This window comes from Dermacentor albipictus, chromosome 9 (genome assembly GCF_038994185.2).
Source record: "Dermacentor albipictus isolate Rhodes 1998 colony chromosome 9, USDA_Dalb.pri_finalv2, whole genome shotgun sequence".
NCBI lineage: Eukaryota > Metazoa > Arthropoda > Arachnida > Ixodida > Ixodidae > Dermacentor > Dermacentor albipictus.
The window spans coordinates 48,134,166-48,150,958 of NC_091829.1; the positions used below are offsets into that span (position 1 = coordinate 48,134,166).

At 48.4% G+C, this 16,793-nt stretch overlaps 1 protein-coding gene across 1 annotated transcript; it reads right to left on the bottom strand.

Moving 5' to 3' along the window:
- Positions 1-438: 438 nt before the first annotated feature.
- LOC135916193 (endothelin-converting enzyme 1-like) lies at positions 439-15,092 on the bottom strand. Its single transcript, XM_065449476.2, has 6 exons — positions 14,633-15,092; positions 10,851-11,330; positions 9,092-10,218; positions 7,306-7,538; positions 3,403-3,755; positions 439-1,209 (listed from the first exon to the last, which is right to left on the bottom strand). Exons 1-6 carry the CDS (start codon positions 14,900-14,902, stop codon positions 904-906), a joined length of 2,769 nt encoding a protein of 922 aa, XP_065305548.1. The 5' UTR covers positions 14,903-15,092; the 3' UTR covers positions 439-903.
- Positions 15,093-16,793: the final 1,701 nt, after the last annotated feature.

Genomic DNA, 16,793 nt, shown 5'->3' on the forward strand with positions numbered 1-16,793 from the left:
AATATTTTTCTCTAGCACAAAACAAATTAATTCAGCCGGACGTTGATTACTTTTTTAACTATTTAGATTACATTTCGCTTGCATTCTTAAGTTCCTTTTCTTTTCACGCAGTGCTACCACATGCGTGTGAAGGCGGTGGCCAGCTGATCTAGCGTGACAGCAACAGCGATAACATCGAGAATTTGTCCGGGAAGACAGCAGCCGTTCTACCAAGCGTATGCTATGCTATGGTGTGCCATGCTATGCAGTCGTTGCGCAACTCTAGCCTTGGTGCTAATGGGACTATCTCGTGCAAGCTGTGTACTCAGGGAATTTGTTTTATTTTCACTTTCCTTTTTTGAAGTAGTGGAGTTGGGGGGTATAGTCTCGCAGCAACTTTCCGTTATGCTGTGTTTGACGTACGAATTTCCTTACTCGGCTGAAAATGAATGTCAGGCATTAAACACCGGACGAAGCAGCACATTATTAATTTACTTCAACATCAGCTCTCGTGCTCACAGAAAAAAAGGGAAACGGTAATAGGAACGCGACAAATATTTTAGCACAGCAAGCATTTTGGAAGTATGAGCAGTCATTCCCTGCGTAAGTGACTATTAATGTCGAAAATAAACCCTGCCAATATACGCGACCGGAAACGATAATTCTCGTTGCAATACAAACGAACGCCTTCCCGAAGTCTGAATGTCTTTCGTCCGAAAGGCTGTCGACACGAGCTGCTGCGAAACACCACAAGCCTTAATGAGAAGGCAAAAAAAGAAAAATGTAGCACAACGTTATCTTCCTGACAGCACGAAGTGTACCGAAGATAGCGTTCACACAGGAATCTTAGATTTGTTACAAGTATACAAAACTTGACCCATTTCGCTCGAAAACCAAGTCGTCGTAGTCGTCTGTGCAGTTCGGTCACAGCAGCGTGCACCTCTGCGCCGGGTTCATGGGCGATTGGGGCGGGCAGCCGAACACGTCGGCAAACTCTTCGACGTGCTTAAAGGCGGCGTCGCACTGCGCATGCGCGAAGCCGCCGGAGTCTGAGGCGCCGCCGCTGCAGCGCATGAAACACGCGGCCACGAAGAACAGCTGCTCTCGAGAGAGGAACTCCAGGCCCACGGCAGGACTGTCGTCGGACGCGCCGCTGCTCGACCGATACGCGTCCAGGCTCGTCTTCAGGGAGATGGGATCCATGTATCGAGCCCAGCTGCTTTTATCGTGCTGCATGCAGAAGCAGGATTGGCTAGTGAAGAGACTCATTTTTACGACAAGTCTTCCGGTGACATGTGAAGAAGAGAATGACAAACATTGCGCATATTCAACTCAAAACTTGCGTGAAGCGACGTTTTCGTGAAGTGGTCACATAAACTCTGCGAAACGATATGCGATGCGTACAGTTGTGTCATATCTATATCTAAGTTTACGCTCCGCACAGGTAGCAACTTTATTATTGTAATAAACATGCACTAAACATTTCACGAGCTATGGTGAAATGGCAACTCCGAATCAGGCGAAAGCACAGCTTGAGACGTCGACGCTGCAATGTCACGTGGACGAGGGCCGTTCATTATGATTGTCACGGCAAGAACAGTCGTGAGAAGCTTATGGCACCGATGAGGATACGAAACATGTGCAAGTACTTTTGCGGCTATCCAGTGGCACCAGGATAAAGAGGAAATATGGCGACGTTAAACTTCGTGAACGCGGGTTATGCGCAAGCGTATGGGTGCTGTTCCGGAGTTTATAAGCTATGCCATCTTGCCTGGCACACCCACGTTGTCGCAAGCTACCTAGCATGTTCTTCGCGAGTCTCCTGGGCACGCTTAGGCCACGCCTTTTGTCGGTCTCACTCAGCTTGTGCCTAGCGCTTGCTGACGACTTCGGTGTCGGTCGACGCGCGCTCGTCCTGCCGCCGCTTGCGTTGCTGCTCCATCCTTCTTGCTTGACACTCAGCCTCTCGACCGCAAGATCAACCCCGTACATCCACAGCGCACACAGAGTCCGTAGCAACCACGGTGGTAATAATTGCCAGAGGCGGTGAACCCAGCGCGCCTCCGCCGAACTTCCTCCTCCACGACGTTCCGCCTCCTCCCCCTTCACCGCACGCTCCTCCCTTTCTTCCCCCGAAGACGCCACTCCAGTCCACGGACATCGAGCCGCTACCGGAGGCCACCCCAATCAAAGATGCCGGTTGTTTTGTGCGAAGCATACACGGAGGAAGGAAACTAAGGAGAGGCCCTACCCCCTCCGCGCGCTACGAGAAAAGTGTGGCGGAAATGATGTAGTAGGTTCTCATTTTTTGCTGCTTTTTTATTTATTTTTTATTTTTATTTGTCTTTTCTGTATGGCCACGCCTTTTGGGCCACAATGGCGGCGTTGTTATGGTTTTGAGCGCTCACACGTGTTGCTCTGGTAGGTTTCGTGCCGTGGCAAAGGCGCTGTGTGGGCGGGTTTGCGTTAGTCATCGTGTCTTGTTGCGCTGTGTTACCTGCACCGTGCTCTGCCGGATGTTGCGCGAGCGCGTTCGCTCCGCGCGCGAAACCACGCGCAGCGCGGCGTGGTTTCGCGAAAGATGTAAACAAGAGAGGAGGGTGGCCCAAAAGGCGGAGCATCGCCATGAGCAGCGCCAACTTCTGGCTTCACTGTTGCTTCACAAAGAGTGACGTCAGGGCCTCTCCTTAGTTTCCTTCCTCCGTGGAAGCATACTACTAGAGCTCAACCCAGCTCCTCAGGCGCGGCGGTGTCGCCTTCAATACCACGTGACACCCTGACGACACGACAGAGGAGAGACGGGGCTCCAACTCGAGCCGTCGCTCGCGGCGTCGCGGCGGTATATAAGCAGCTGCGCTTGCCTCTGCTAGACACTCACGAGGTGAGATGCCTCCTGGAGACAGAGCTGCTCGTTGGAATGAGAAGCGAAGGTTGCGGCGTGCTACAGAGACTGTTTCTAGGTGGCTTTGCTACGGCGCAGCGACTACGCGTCCCGCATCGGACGCGGTGAGCGTCAAGCAACGCAGCGTTCGGCGCGACAACGAAATGTGCGTGTGAGCAAGCGCCGCACGCCTGAGCCGACGCCGACGACACCGGCTTTTCTGCACACGAGCTCCTTAACGCTGTCGCGTTAAAATAAAGGCTAGTATGCTTCGCATCCTGGGCTTAACCTTTGCTAAGCCACAGCCAGTTTTTTAATAAAGTTTTCCTTCTTCTTCTCACGGAATCAGACTGTGATTCTGCAAGGTCGCACAGATGCGCTGTCTTATTATTTTTTCCCCCTCTATCTGCTGTCTCTCCGTTTGTACTATACGGAGAGCAGCGGCGCGTGCAAGGTATGCAAATGTTACGATCACCGATTCGAGGCGTTACACTCGTGGCAGCTGTTCGATAACCCTCGCTGAAAGTTCATTCCGTACTTACCGAAGACGGAGAGCTGCCTTGCATGCACTCCAGGTACGTCTTGACGGCGGGGTCTATTTCGGACTTGGAGTAAGCATCCAGGAGCAGTTCGCCGAGCCCCTGGGCGACAAGGCTACCCACTCCGGCGTAGTTGAAGGCGGCCGAAGCCTTCGCGTCGAAGTAGGGGAAGCTGAACGCGTACGGAAACAGGGACAGGTCGGGTCCCTGCGGTACGCTGCCGTTTTGGAGCACGTATAGCCGGAGCTTCTCGATGGCACTCGACACCCGACTGAATGTCGGGTCGGACAGAGCAGCCCGCGGAAGCAGACGCCAGTTGTCCACCAGCGACTTGCCCATGTCTGCCTGGACTCGGCCTTTAGGGACAACGAGGTAAACGGACCACAAGGTGTAAACGTCCCGTCGAAGCGAAACCGCGAATATCTTGCACCGCACTAATCGCTCGGAAGGTCGTTATGTCAGACAATGCCTGACAGAGTGCCAAAATTTACAATTGTTTCCTTCCAGTGTATCCAGTTAGATACTTATACCAGAATAATACCACAGGCACTTTCCTCATCAATTACCAATTTCCGAAACACTTCATGATGATATATATATATATATATATATATATATATATATATATATATATATATATATATATATATATATATATATATATATATAATCACAGCCATAAGACGGCAACACATAAGCCAAGGAAAGCATCCCACCCCGCCCACTGTCTGCGAAATCAAAACTTAAGATGCGGGTGTGTTTTATTATTTTATTACAGAATACTGCAGGCCAACATGTGGCCCAGGCAGGAGTGTACTTGTTTACACAGTAATGATACGAAATGCAAGCATCCTAAGGAGAAGGAAAACTAATAATAAAAAAAGCGTTGTCATAATAAAAACGTCAATGTACAGTGCAAGGAAGTGCGTAAAATAGAAAAGAGAATTTTTGTGGAAAAAGTAAGAGGGAAGGAAGATTTGCAACAAGCAATGCAGACTTATCATGCAACGATATTAATGATAACTTATCAATGCAAGCTTAACGCAGCGAGGATAGACAACATCCTCTTGACGCGCATGATAACATGCACTAAAGCAAGCATACGCACCTACTTTTACTACAAATGCAGTTTTTCCGTGGCATATGGTACGTTCTTGGACAGAAATACATTGGCTGCCAAGGAGTTGCATTCGTTGATTGCTATTGAAAAAAAAAGGAAAACTCGAGGTAGTTAGTGCCCGCAAAGATATGGGTTATCTTGCCGAAATTATGATTCCTAGTAGGTCTGGCTGATAGGGAATGGAGATAAGATGAATGATCAAGTTGTAACATTTCCAGACGCGGGAAAGCAATTTCAGACGTGCTACCTTTCTTCGGGATTCCAGGATGGCAATGTTATTTTCATTCATCAAATGAGATGGGCAGTCACAACCTGCAAAGCAATTAAATATGAAGCGGACGGCAAGTCTGTTTATGTTTTCCCGTCTGTTAATGTTTATTTTCGTGAAAGGGTCCCAGACGACGCAAGCGTATACTAATCGCGACCTTACCAGTGTGTTGAACGTTGAGTTTCACGGGTGGGGGTGAGCGTTTCAGCGTGTGCCTTAGCAGACCGAGTTTACGCCGAGCAGACGCACAAGCATTATCGATGTGTTGCGACCAGTTCAAGCGATTGTTGATTGTTACATCTAAATATTCAAAAGAGTCGCTTTCAGTGACTGCTGATTGGTTAATAGTGTAATAATATGGCAGAATATGTTTTTTGTTGTTTATGCGCATAAAAACTGTTTTTCTTCGTTAGGTTTCATGTCCCAGGTATCGCACCGTTCAGAAATCGCAGTAAGTCTCTTGTTCCGGATTACTTCGTCATTAGTATGGTTAATCACCTTGTAGTGTAAGCAGCCACCCGCGAACAATTTAATATTTACGCTATCGTCAGTGCGTGCGCTTATATCATTAATGTATACCAGGAAAAGCATCGGTCAAATGTATAACAAAAGAAATTTATCGAATGGTGTGCATCTCCTACTTTTCCTGACGTTAACTTCATGCTGAAAGAACTAATAAGGCTTCAAAAACATTTACAGCGTGTTTCCACCTGTGTTAAACAAACTCTCAGAACGGAGGCGCACTACGATTAAAACATGTTTTACACTAGCCTGGCGTTTTTGTGGGTTCAACGAATAGCAAATTGCCGGTGTAGTTTTCTGATCTATGCGAGTAGCTACATTATGGCAAAAGATCGGAGTGCGAAGGTGAGGGATACATAAGTTATCGGGAACCAATGCACGAAAGTCACCGTGCGCGAAGGACGCGGTGACGAAAGCGCTTCGGGAAGTGTGTTGAAGATTAATAATAATAATAATATTTGGGGTTTTACGTGCCAAAACCACTTTGTGATTATGAGGCACGCCGTAGTGGGGGACTCCGGAAATTTTGACCACCTGGGGTTCTTTAACGTGCACCTAAATCTAAGCACACGGGTGTTTTCGCATTTCGCCCCCATCGAAATGCGGCCGCCGTGGCCGGGATTCGATCCCGCGACCTCGTGCTCAGCAGCCGAACACCATATCCACTGAGCAACCATGGCGCGTGTCTTGAAGATTGGTCATTGATGTAGAAAATGGGCCTGCGGTATTCTGGCATAAGTATCGACAATGGAAGGTAACAAATATAGATTTTGGCACTGCGTTAGACATTGCCTTACCCTGAGTAAGTGCTTCAATAGTACGAGTTGGCAAAGGGAAACCAAGGGCACGCATTCGAAACCTCAGATTCTCGTGTTTACGGCATCTGACTTCCTCTGTCATTTCGTTAACGTTGAGAAAGACAGAATTGGCGTTTTGAAACCAGTTACTATAGAACATGGCCTTTACAAAGTAAAATCTTTTCGTACGATAAACCAGCCGCTCAATGTGAAGGTCTGCAGCTACAATGCTGGTGCTTCATAACAACCTAGAAATTTAAATTATGTGTCGGATGGACAAGATTAGACAAAAGCAAGAATCAGGAGGGGACATGCTACTAATTTGGTGACTTTTAGTTGTTTTATTTGTTTTATTTGTGAGCGCTAGAGGTGCTTCAATTATGTGTTGCAGATTTTCTCAGAACCCAAATTTTCGCGTTTCTTTCGTGCCCCAACAAGCATAACTATATTTCTAATAAAAAAATTCAATTATACTTTGCATAACTATTTATTACGCAGTTGGTTGGGCAATGAGCCTCCATAAGAGTTTCCATAAGAGTTTCCTTCAAAAATTACTAGAGCGAGCTCTGGCGCTGCAGTCGTTGTCCTACCATGGGAATGATGGGAAGTACATCGATGTGCCTGATCATCGTGCTTGTGGATTCGAACGTTCTTGTGGCTTTGTATATTACGCTATATAAATCCTATTGCCGTATATTTCAGCGCAATCTGTATTCCTCGAAGTGCAGAGGACGCCGGGAACGCGTACAATTGGTATTAATTGCAACGATTGAGCTTGTCCAGGTGGCCAAATCGAAACGCGCCAAGCGTCTCAAGGCACTGGCATGCCCGCGATAAATTCATAAGGGCGTTTCATTCGCTTGTCGATACGTGCGCCTGTGGCTTAATGGTTTCAATATCAGGCTTCTGTGCCAGAGTCCCTGTGTTCGAATCCTACCATCGGGTAATATTAATGGAGTTCATTTAATTATTTATTACGCAATACACTGCTGAAAATGACGAGTTTACAAAGCCGTTTGAAGCCAAAAGGTCGAAGTTTAGGCAAATCCATGTATTTCCCATAATTTCCAAGCTGGCACAACCGCCCCCATTGCAACTCCCGTAGACACTAGCGCCACAGTTCCCTCTAGTAATTTTTGTAGGAAACTCTACGGTTGGCGCAACGTTACTAGATTAACGGTGGGTTGGCGGTACTTCACCTGGTCGGCGATGGGGCGTGGATGTAGGGGCTTTAGTTTTCCGGGCGTTGGCTCCGCCCTCTTCGTGCAGGTACTTGAGCGCTGTTCTCGTGGAGTACCAGTCGCCGACGATGGTGATGCTGCCGTCGTATCGACTCCAACGGTGAACGCGGCGTTCCAGGGCTCGGCGAACGTCCGCGACGACCGTCCCGGCCATGGGAACCGACTCCTCTGGCAGGAATTGGCTCCGGTACCTGAACGGCAGATTCGTCTTTGTGAGCGTGCTCAGATTCTGGACGCAGCACAGCTATACGGCTTCCTTCACCGCTGCATCGTCTCCAAACGGGTGGAGCAAAGCTAAAATCATTTTAGATGCCTAACAAACGCTCATTTTGTTTTAATCTTGACTGATGTTCTTGGCTAGACGCCGACGGCAAAGAAAACCTGCTTCCTGAAGACACGTTCCAAGTCTGACGGAATCCTGCGTTAATTGTTACCATGACGAGAGCATGACACGGGTACGTAGCGTGGAAGTGCGGGGTGGGAGCTGGATGACACGTACGCCGTTAATAATTGTTACTTAGGGTAGCAATAATTGCAATAGACTGTAACAAAGTTTCAATGTGACAGTGATCATGTAATATCAAAGCACAAAATGTAGAACACACGATCCATCTTGTGCATTATTTTTTCGATGTAAGTTATTCGGCTATGGGAACCCGACGGTTTAAAGCTGTGTCACGAACTTGACGCCTGGCAGCGAATGATGTCGCTGAGGTTCGTGTTTCAGTATGCGAAAAAAAAAAACCCCCTTTCGACGGCACGCTCGACCGCGTTGCTGATTGTAGTGAATTCAAACGAGTAGATAAAGCTATGCATATTATTAAAATACTCCAGCCAGTGGCGTAGCAACAGGGGGGGAGGGGGGGGTGTCATATGTGTCTGAAGACACCTGAAAATTGTCAATATGCTCGCCTTCCTCGACTACACCCGGGGGGGAGGGGGGGGGGGGGGTGAAAGAAGAGCTAAGGGCCCCGGGTGCCAGACGACCTAGCTACGCCACTGACTCCAGCACCGAGTATGCTTTGAATTATTAAGAAATATTTCACACTTTCAAAGATGTGGCACCTTGTTACATATGAAAGGCCAAATAAATGATGTGGGAAAATCCGCATGCTCGTGAAACTTGGTAGAAGGCAGAGCGACTACTTCGGCATGCGATAGTACAGCGTTTGATTCCCATACCAGAATAAACTTTCGTTCAGACGCGAAAGCTTTAGGGAAACCGTACAGGTTTCCTTTGCCGAAACTTGTCACGTGTAGCTTAAGATATGTTTCATGAGTTGGTATAAAACCACGCACGACAATGCGGCCCATGCGAATTTGTTTCGTTTGTAGAAAGAGGCGTGAAAAATAAGCATCTGCAAGCACTACTTATAAATACATTTCAAATAGATTGGTGTTTCACATAGCCATCTATGACCATACTTTAGGGCAACATATGTCCACGTATGAAATTGTGCAGCACATTTGCCCTTAACAAACCGTAGGTCATATGTGTAGTAATCTTATCATTGTATCATAGCAATTATGTTGCAGCAATATTTAGCTTATATCAGTATTTTCATTTCGGTTAGCTAAGAATTTGGTAATTATTGACGTAAGCTCACAGCAAAAGTACTTGAGGTCACTAAAGAACACACCAAGCAATGTTGGATACGCGTAGCGCGTATATGATGTTTTTAAACGCTTACCACAAGTTAGCTGAGACACCCGGTACTTCTATGAGCCACGCAAATTATCTTACGCGTAAAGTGCTTGGTCGCCAACGAAGAGGAGCGTCTTGCTGAAGCAGTACGTGCCATGACCGACCCTTGCTTTTGACGCGCTGCCGTAGAAGTTGGCCTGCAACATCTGGTTCGAGAACAGTGCCGCCACCTGGACGGTGCCCCAGGACAGGAACATGTGCATTTTATCGTCATGGTACCGCTCCCACATCAAGTTGAAATGTTCTACGAAAGTGGGAGTATCGGTCTCGAACACGATATCGTTCTTTTTGCCCACCTTGACGCCGTATTCACGCAAAGCGTCGATCCAAATCGCATGAGAGCCCTTGGGCGGCCCGTACATGTACAAGTCAGTGGTTGTCATGTCGTTTTTTGTGCTCTTATCTAAAAAGCCCACAATGCCAAGCTCCACGCTGTGGGTATCCTCAAATGACACGATGTCTTCACCCGTAACGTTGTCTCCTTCGCTCTTGAAGTTATATCTCAGAACGTCGAAGTATCGCTTCCGAGCGCCAGGCGAACGCTGGTGCTCCGCGAGCTTGGAACTTAGGCTAAAGAACCATGGCGGTATTCGTAGGTAAATGTGCGTCTCCGTCTTGCGCGGCACAACCTCGAGGTCGAGGAGGCTGGGCCAGCGCAGACTCATGGACGTGTAGAGCAGCGTCTTCACGACAGCCGGACTGCTTGCCCTGTGCGGCCAGACGATGCCCACCTCTCGCAGCGCCGCCTTCACCTTCTGCAGCTCGTCGCACTCGCCCCTGCCGACGCACGCGCAGCTCAGGTAGAAGGCGGTCGCGCGCTGCATCGCATTCTGACTGTTGGCCGGCAACTCGCTGACCGCCGCCGAACGATACACCCGGTCTAATGCTGCGAGAATGGTGTCCTCGCCGACGTTCAAGTCGTGGCCGCTGTGCCAGCCGTCGCAGACGTAGCGGCTGAAGCTTTCGCACGGCTTGACCGACGAGTTGATGGAGGCGAGGAGCAGCCTGGAGTAGGCCTCGCACGCCGGCGTATCGCAGGCGCCGTGGGTCCTTCCGAAGCTCTGCCGAATCAAGAAGTAGAACAGCACTGCCACGAAGGCGAGCCAGATGAAGGCGAACAAGGCGTAGGCCATCGGCTGCAAGCCACCCTCGGGCGTGTACAGGCACTGAAACAAATGGGAAACTCCGAAATGAGAAGCACGTGAGCTTGCGGGCGGGCGTTGTGGAAGCGTGAACAGTTTGGCTTTGGCGCCGTGCATACCCGTAAATTACGAAGAATACGCGTCCTACGAAAGCAGTAGTTTTTAAACTGCAGTTGCCAAGCCACGTGATAGCGTTAGCCTTCGTTATCTTTTCTTCGCAGTCTTTCACAATTGACAGTTAAGTCATTGAACAAAAGTGAACTTGATTGCTATTTGATTGGCGGTACTTTTCACATGGTGCGAGGTCGTCATGGGTTCCAAGGCAGCGTTCACTCACTACACGCGTTACCGTCTTTCAGGCTTAACGCAACAATAACACGTGGGATTACGATGGAGACGAAACGCCTTACACGCAACAAAAGAGGCTGTACGGCGAGCCGCATCGATCACAGTTAGAACTCCAAATCTCCTTCGCATCCGAATGTTCGCGCAGAATAATGAGTCGTTGCTCGAGTGCACCGCATAGGGCTGATAGTGGCACGGTGCGGGCACATACACATAGCTCTAACACATACTCACCTAACTAACATACTACCTAACATAACATACTAACATAACATACTAACATACCTAACATACTAACTAACATAGCTCACCATGAGTGGATTCTCACAAGGCCTGCCCGCTTCATGGGGGTCTATCACCGCGACCACCACGGGTGGTTCCGGGATCTGTGGGCCTTGTTTCGTGCCAGGAGCTGGCACGGCTGCACTCTCGGGTCTCGGGTGCTGCTCGGGTAGAACCTGCTGGCCATCGACTGGAGTCGCGGGAGTATGCGTATCTTCCACGGTGTAGGTTGGCCGGGGTTCTTTGGACGCTACGGCGGCTCTGACGCTGGCGATCACCGCGCTGCCGGGTACCGGAGTCGGTACCGGAGTCGGTACCGCACTCCGTGTGCGACTGTGACTTCTTGGTGGCGATCTTTTACCCTCGCCTTCGCGACCAGCGGTAACCATGTTCTGGTTGGCCGGAGCTGCGTCTCTCTGCCGTGACCCGACCAGAGATTCCCTTCCACTTTCCGGTCGAGGTGTCGGTGCTTTGGAAAGCCGGTCTTGCGGGGTCACTGGCGTGGCCTCCTGGTCGCAGCAAAAAAATCGCCGTACACTGTTGTCAGCGCTGGAGGAAAACTGTCTCAACCCGTTTGTCACACGACCACCTTAAGAAGGCAACCCAGTGCTCACGTACGTTGTGTGTGCACACTCAACACATTCAATACAATTTAGCGAGCCTTGCATTCCCGAGTGCTTGACTAACTCGTCAATGCCGTTGCGCTGATTCCGTATATAAATCAGAATTCTCAAGATTTCAAATGCGCCTCATGAATCGTCACTAAATATTCCCGCCGTCTTGTTTCATAAGACACCTTTGTTTCTTTTAATTTCTAAGTACGCTACTACATATGATCCCTGCATCGCTAGAAACACGAAAGCCAGCACCGTATGCGTCTTTTCTTAAGGTCTTCTAGACTGTCCTCTATCTAATGTGACTTACCACCTCGCCCTAGGTTCGATCCTTGTCCTTCCCACAAGGCTGCGTCTCTATCGTTTTCCATTTGGCTTTTGCTCACCACAATCGTAACGTACCGGTTTATGCCTGGTATTTATTTATTTATTTGGTTATTTATTTATTTATTTATTTCAAATTGCCAAGTGTAGGGGTGTAAACGTGAGTGCGCGGAGCACGCTCTGTTTTCGAACGTACAATTCTAGCGAAGAGCGAAATCCCGGAAAAATAGGCAGTCAGATCATTTACGAGAAATTTACGAGAAATTTACGAGAGATTACGAGAAAGCGTTTGATTCTGTCGAAACCTCAGCAGTCATGGAGGCATTACGGAATCAGGGTGTAGACGAGCCGTATGTAAAAATACTGAAAGATATCTATAGCTGCTCCACAGCCACCGTAGTCCTCCATAAAGCAAGCAACAAAATCCCAATAAAGAAAGGCGTCAGGCAGGGAGATGCGATATCTCCAATGCTATTCACAGCGTGTTTACAGGAGGTATTCAGAGACCTGGATTGGGAAGAATTGCGATTCGCTGATGATATTGCCTTGCTTAGTAACTCAGGGGACCAATTACAATGCATGCTCACTGACCTGGAGAGGCAAAGCAGAAGAGTGGGTCTAAAAATTAATCTGCAGAAAACTAAAGTAATGCTTAACAGTCTCGGAAGAAAACAGAAATTTACAATAGGCAGCGAGGCACTGGAAGTCGTAAGGGAATACATTTACTTAGGGCAGGTAGTGACGGCGGATCCGGATCATGAGGCGGAAATAATCAAAAGAATAAGAATGGGCTGGGGTGCATTTGGCAGGCATTCTGAGATAATGAACAGCAGGTTGCCATTATCCCTCAAGAGAAAAGTATATAATAGCTGTGTCTTACCAGTACTAACCTACGGGGCAGAAACCTGGAGGCTTACGAAAAGGGTTCTACTCAAATTGAGGACGACGCAACGAGCTATGGAAAGAAGAATGATAGGTGTAACGTTAAGGGATAAGAAAAGAGCAGATTGGGTGAGGGAACAAACGCGAGTTAATGACATCTTAGTTGAAATCAAGAAAAAGAAATGGGCATGGGCAGGACATGTAATGAGGAGGGAAGATAACCGATGGTCATTAAGGGTTACGGACTGGATCCCAAGGGAAGGGAAGCGTAGCAGGGGGCGGCAGAAAGTTAGGTGGGCGGATGAGATTAAGAAGTTTGCAGGCACGGCATGGCCACAATTAGTACATGACCGGGGTTGTTGGAGATGTATGGGAGAGGCCTTTGCCCTGCAGTGGGCGTAACCAGGCTGATGATGATGAAGATCATTTAGGCGCGCGTGTGAATCGTTAATGGCTTTTGTCGATCGTTTTTCACCGGCCAATCACTGTTATTATGTAATCGCTCAGCGAAGAACGCGCGTTGACGTATCGGAACTCCTTCGAATGTTCTGTACGTTTCTATATAGTGAGGAACAGCCCTGTCTCACCAGATCGCGTGGGTGACGCGAGTATATAGTGTTGGACATTCTTAAACGCATTTGCGAGCACAATCGATTTCGCTGGAACCTACGAGCAGCGTTGCCATTTTTTTTCAAGTGTGTCACCAAACTGAGACGAAGAAGTCATTAAAGTTTCGCGAAATCTCAAGCAGCGGCGGCAGCAGCAGCAGCAGCCCGCCGCCGCTACACCCGTAGTATCGTTATCGTAACGCGGTGATATGTACGCGACCATTACAAAGGTCAAACACTACGTTACTGCTCCTTTGTCCTCCCGATTATCCTGCAATATTGATTTGTACCAAAGCCGTGCGGAGTGGAAGCAGCGCGTGCAGATTCCCGTGAACCAACCCAGTCGCTCCGATATGTACGCCTCTCTGCAGCTGATCTAAACGCTGCCATAAAATTCACTGCAGTCAATTTCGATAAGTTACTACCACGCTTGCGAATGACCTTTAATGGAACGTATTTACTAAAACAATACAGTGTCAACAGCATTTGGGCAGTGGGTTTAATAAAGAGCGCAGCTGAAATCCTTCGGCTCAATTAACCACAGCGTTTGGTCACAAAGCCCACACGCCGTACCGCCTATTACTTCTACCTATACTTGTAGATTTTGAACTTTAATGTGTACTTTAGAAAGTCACTTAAGAAGCAACTTTCTGTGCAAGCAAGCCACCAATCGTTCTGTCATGTCGTAAAGAAATCTCGCTGGTCGCTATATAGAAAACATTTGTCGCTAAACAGACCGAAAACGTCACTGAATATGGAGACAAAATTTCTAAAATTGCAACGCTGTCGTCGTTCTGGTCTGAGTGTTACTTGTTTCGCTTGACATAAGTTCCAACCTCGACCAATGAAAAGTGAACTTCTTAGGGCGCACATCTGGTCGTGTCTCAGTCACAGTGGCGTTGCTAGGTCGTCTGGCACCCGGGGCCCTAAGCTCTTCTGTTACACCTCCCCCCCCCCCCCCCCCCCCAGGTGTAGTAGAGGAAGGCGAGGATATCGACAATTGTCGGGTGTCTTCAGACGTATGTGACACCTCCCCCCCCCCCCCCGCTACTGGCCCCGTGCACCTAGGGCCCACGGCCACCTCCCCCGCCCCCCGTTGCTACGCCACTGCTCAGTCATCACCGTCGCGGCAACATGGCAATATAGCTTACGCAGAAAATTTCTTCACCGCGTTCTCCTACACAAAACGGGATATCACAGCGTTCGCCAATGATCATAACTGTCATCGCCGACGTCCCGTACGCGAGGGGACAGCGGTGACTAAGTGCCCTAACAAACGCCGGCGCCGTAGAGGTGAAGGGACGGGACGTATGAGAACTGCGTGAATCAGGCCTAAATAAAGAGTCCAGGTAAAGCTACATGTCGAAATGAATTCACTTTCACCTTGTCTTTGTCGCCAGCTGTTTCCTTGCGAACCGTGCCGTGTGGCTCGGCAGGCCCTGAAGAGGCACGTTCTCCCAGCGGCCTTCCCCGTTCCAGGTGTCGCTGCTCACTCGAGCGTTTCGTTAGGTTGGGCGTCGACTTCCCTGACTTCGCGGACGCCCTCCTGGACTCCGGGGTCTTGGGCGAAGCCTTGCCCTTGCTGCCCGCTTTGGTGGTGTTGGCGCTCTGCGGCTGCCGCTTAGGAGTCTTGTCTGTGGGCTCAGGTTCCATGGCGCTTGACGTCTTCCGCGCGTTTATCACGGTGCCGAAGTCAGTTTCAACGAAAGCTTGAGTTGCACTGAAGTCTTTGTCGCAGATCGGTCGGCAATATCAGATAGCTTTGCGCTGAAAACTACGATGGCTTCGATGATGGAGGGCGCTCGAGCCAGAGATTGCTTCTTCTGCACGGATCACGTGATCACGCGCTCACGTTGTGGGCTTGCTCACAGAATAATGGCGATGTTGATGATTTGAAAGACAGTGGCGCGTGCGAAGCTTTTTGGCGAATGCCCCATTGTGGATGTCTGCAGTATCGTTCTCACATATGGTTCTCATATGAATTAAGGGAGATTGGCGAGTAAGCGGGTGGAGTAGAAAAATGCATTTTAGGGATTAAAAACGATGATCCGGTCGATTCTAGTGATAAATCAATGAAAGCAAGTGGGTGAATATGTGTTATTGAAGAATAAGATGGGCCGCATTTTAGTTTGTTTGAACAGAGAGAGAGAGAAATTCAAGGTCATTGCGCCCTGCGATGGTGGATGACCAGCGGAGCTGTAAACATCGTGGTAAGAAAACTTGTAAAGATTTTATTGAATCACTCATTCTCACTTAGTAACGACAGTCACAACGGCTTTGTGGTCGCTATGATATCTACTGATCGGCATGTATTTTGATATACACTGATCGGCAAACGCGTTCTTTGATAATGTCAGATCGATGCACGTACGCCACTGGATGGTCGGTTGGGGCCAGATCGGTGTGGAATCACAAGCGATATGTCTGCAACACGAAACGCGTAAACTGCTCCCTTCTTGGTCCCGACACATCCACACCGAGATCGCCGACGACGTCCACAGGAGTCGTGTCATCGCAACTAAGGCATCGATAAGTGGCCCGATTCTTCCTTGCTGCTCTTTGACTGCTTATGTTACTGCAGCTAGATTTCGCAGGAGTATCATTACACAGTCAGCATCAGGCTCCGCAATTACTAACTCTGCGGATTACGGACATCCCCTGCACCTTTGGAACAGAGATTTTTGCCGAACACGGAAAATTGAAGTGTCTATCACGAAGCTGCGCTGCCGTATACCTGCGTTGAACTTCTACCTCCACAGGTCTGGTCTGGTCCCCTCACCATTATGCTCATTCTGTGGCGAAGCGGAGACAATCGACCATTTCTTGTTGTCTTGCAGACGTTTTTCTATTATAAGAAAACGACTACTTGAAATCCCGCTTCGCTCTATTGGTCTAACTTTATCAGTGCCTGTGATCCTATCTTTTGGAGCCCCCGTTGTTGGGTTCAGCAACAGAAATGTTTGCTTGGCGATCCAAAATTACCTCATTGAAACCAATCGATTTCCATCTTAGATTGATCGTTCTCCCTCCCAACCATAGCATTTTTTATTTTTGTTTCTTATCTTTTATTAATTATTATTATTATTATTATTATTATTATTATTATTATTATTATTATTATTATTATTATTATTATTATTATTATTATTATTATTATTATTATCTTATACCGTTTTCATCTGATTATTTCCTTTTTTCTCCAAACACAAAACGTTTACTTTTAAACTCACACGCCCAAATTGTTAACTCCCTTGTTATCATTATTATTTTTAGGCACCTAATTAAACCGCCCGATTCTTGGCCAATCCCCCACTGCGGGTATGTGCCACGGCCACTAAGGACAACAGCAACAACAACCTACGCAAAGCGAGTAGCCATGAACCCTACGGCGTTGCGAGCCATTGCATTTTTTGTTTGCTTACGGGGGTATTAGCCACTGATGATGATAGTTTTTGTGTGCGCACACGCATGCAGCGGATTTCTGTCACGAAGGCTCCCCGCAACCGTCAGCGATCGGATCGGATCGGAAAACATTTATTGGGCT

What these genes read in the sequence shown, in the direction of transcription:
- LOC135916193 (XM_065449476.2), bottom strand. Translation starts at nt 14,902, where the DNA reads ATGGAACCTGAGCCCACAGACAAGACTCCTAAGCGGCAGCCGCAGAGC. An exon ending in CAGCTGGCGACAAAGACAAG is followed by an intron (nt 11,331 to 14,632) that starts GTGAAAGTGAAT and finishes TGCTGCGACCAG; the next exon opens with GAGGCCACGCCAGTGACCCC. An exon ending in AAGGCAGCTCTCCGTCTTCG is followed by an intron (nt 1,210 to 3,402) that starts GTAAGTACGGAA and finishes TTCTGCATGCAG; the next exon opens with CACGATAAAAGCAGCTGGGC.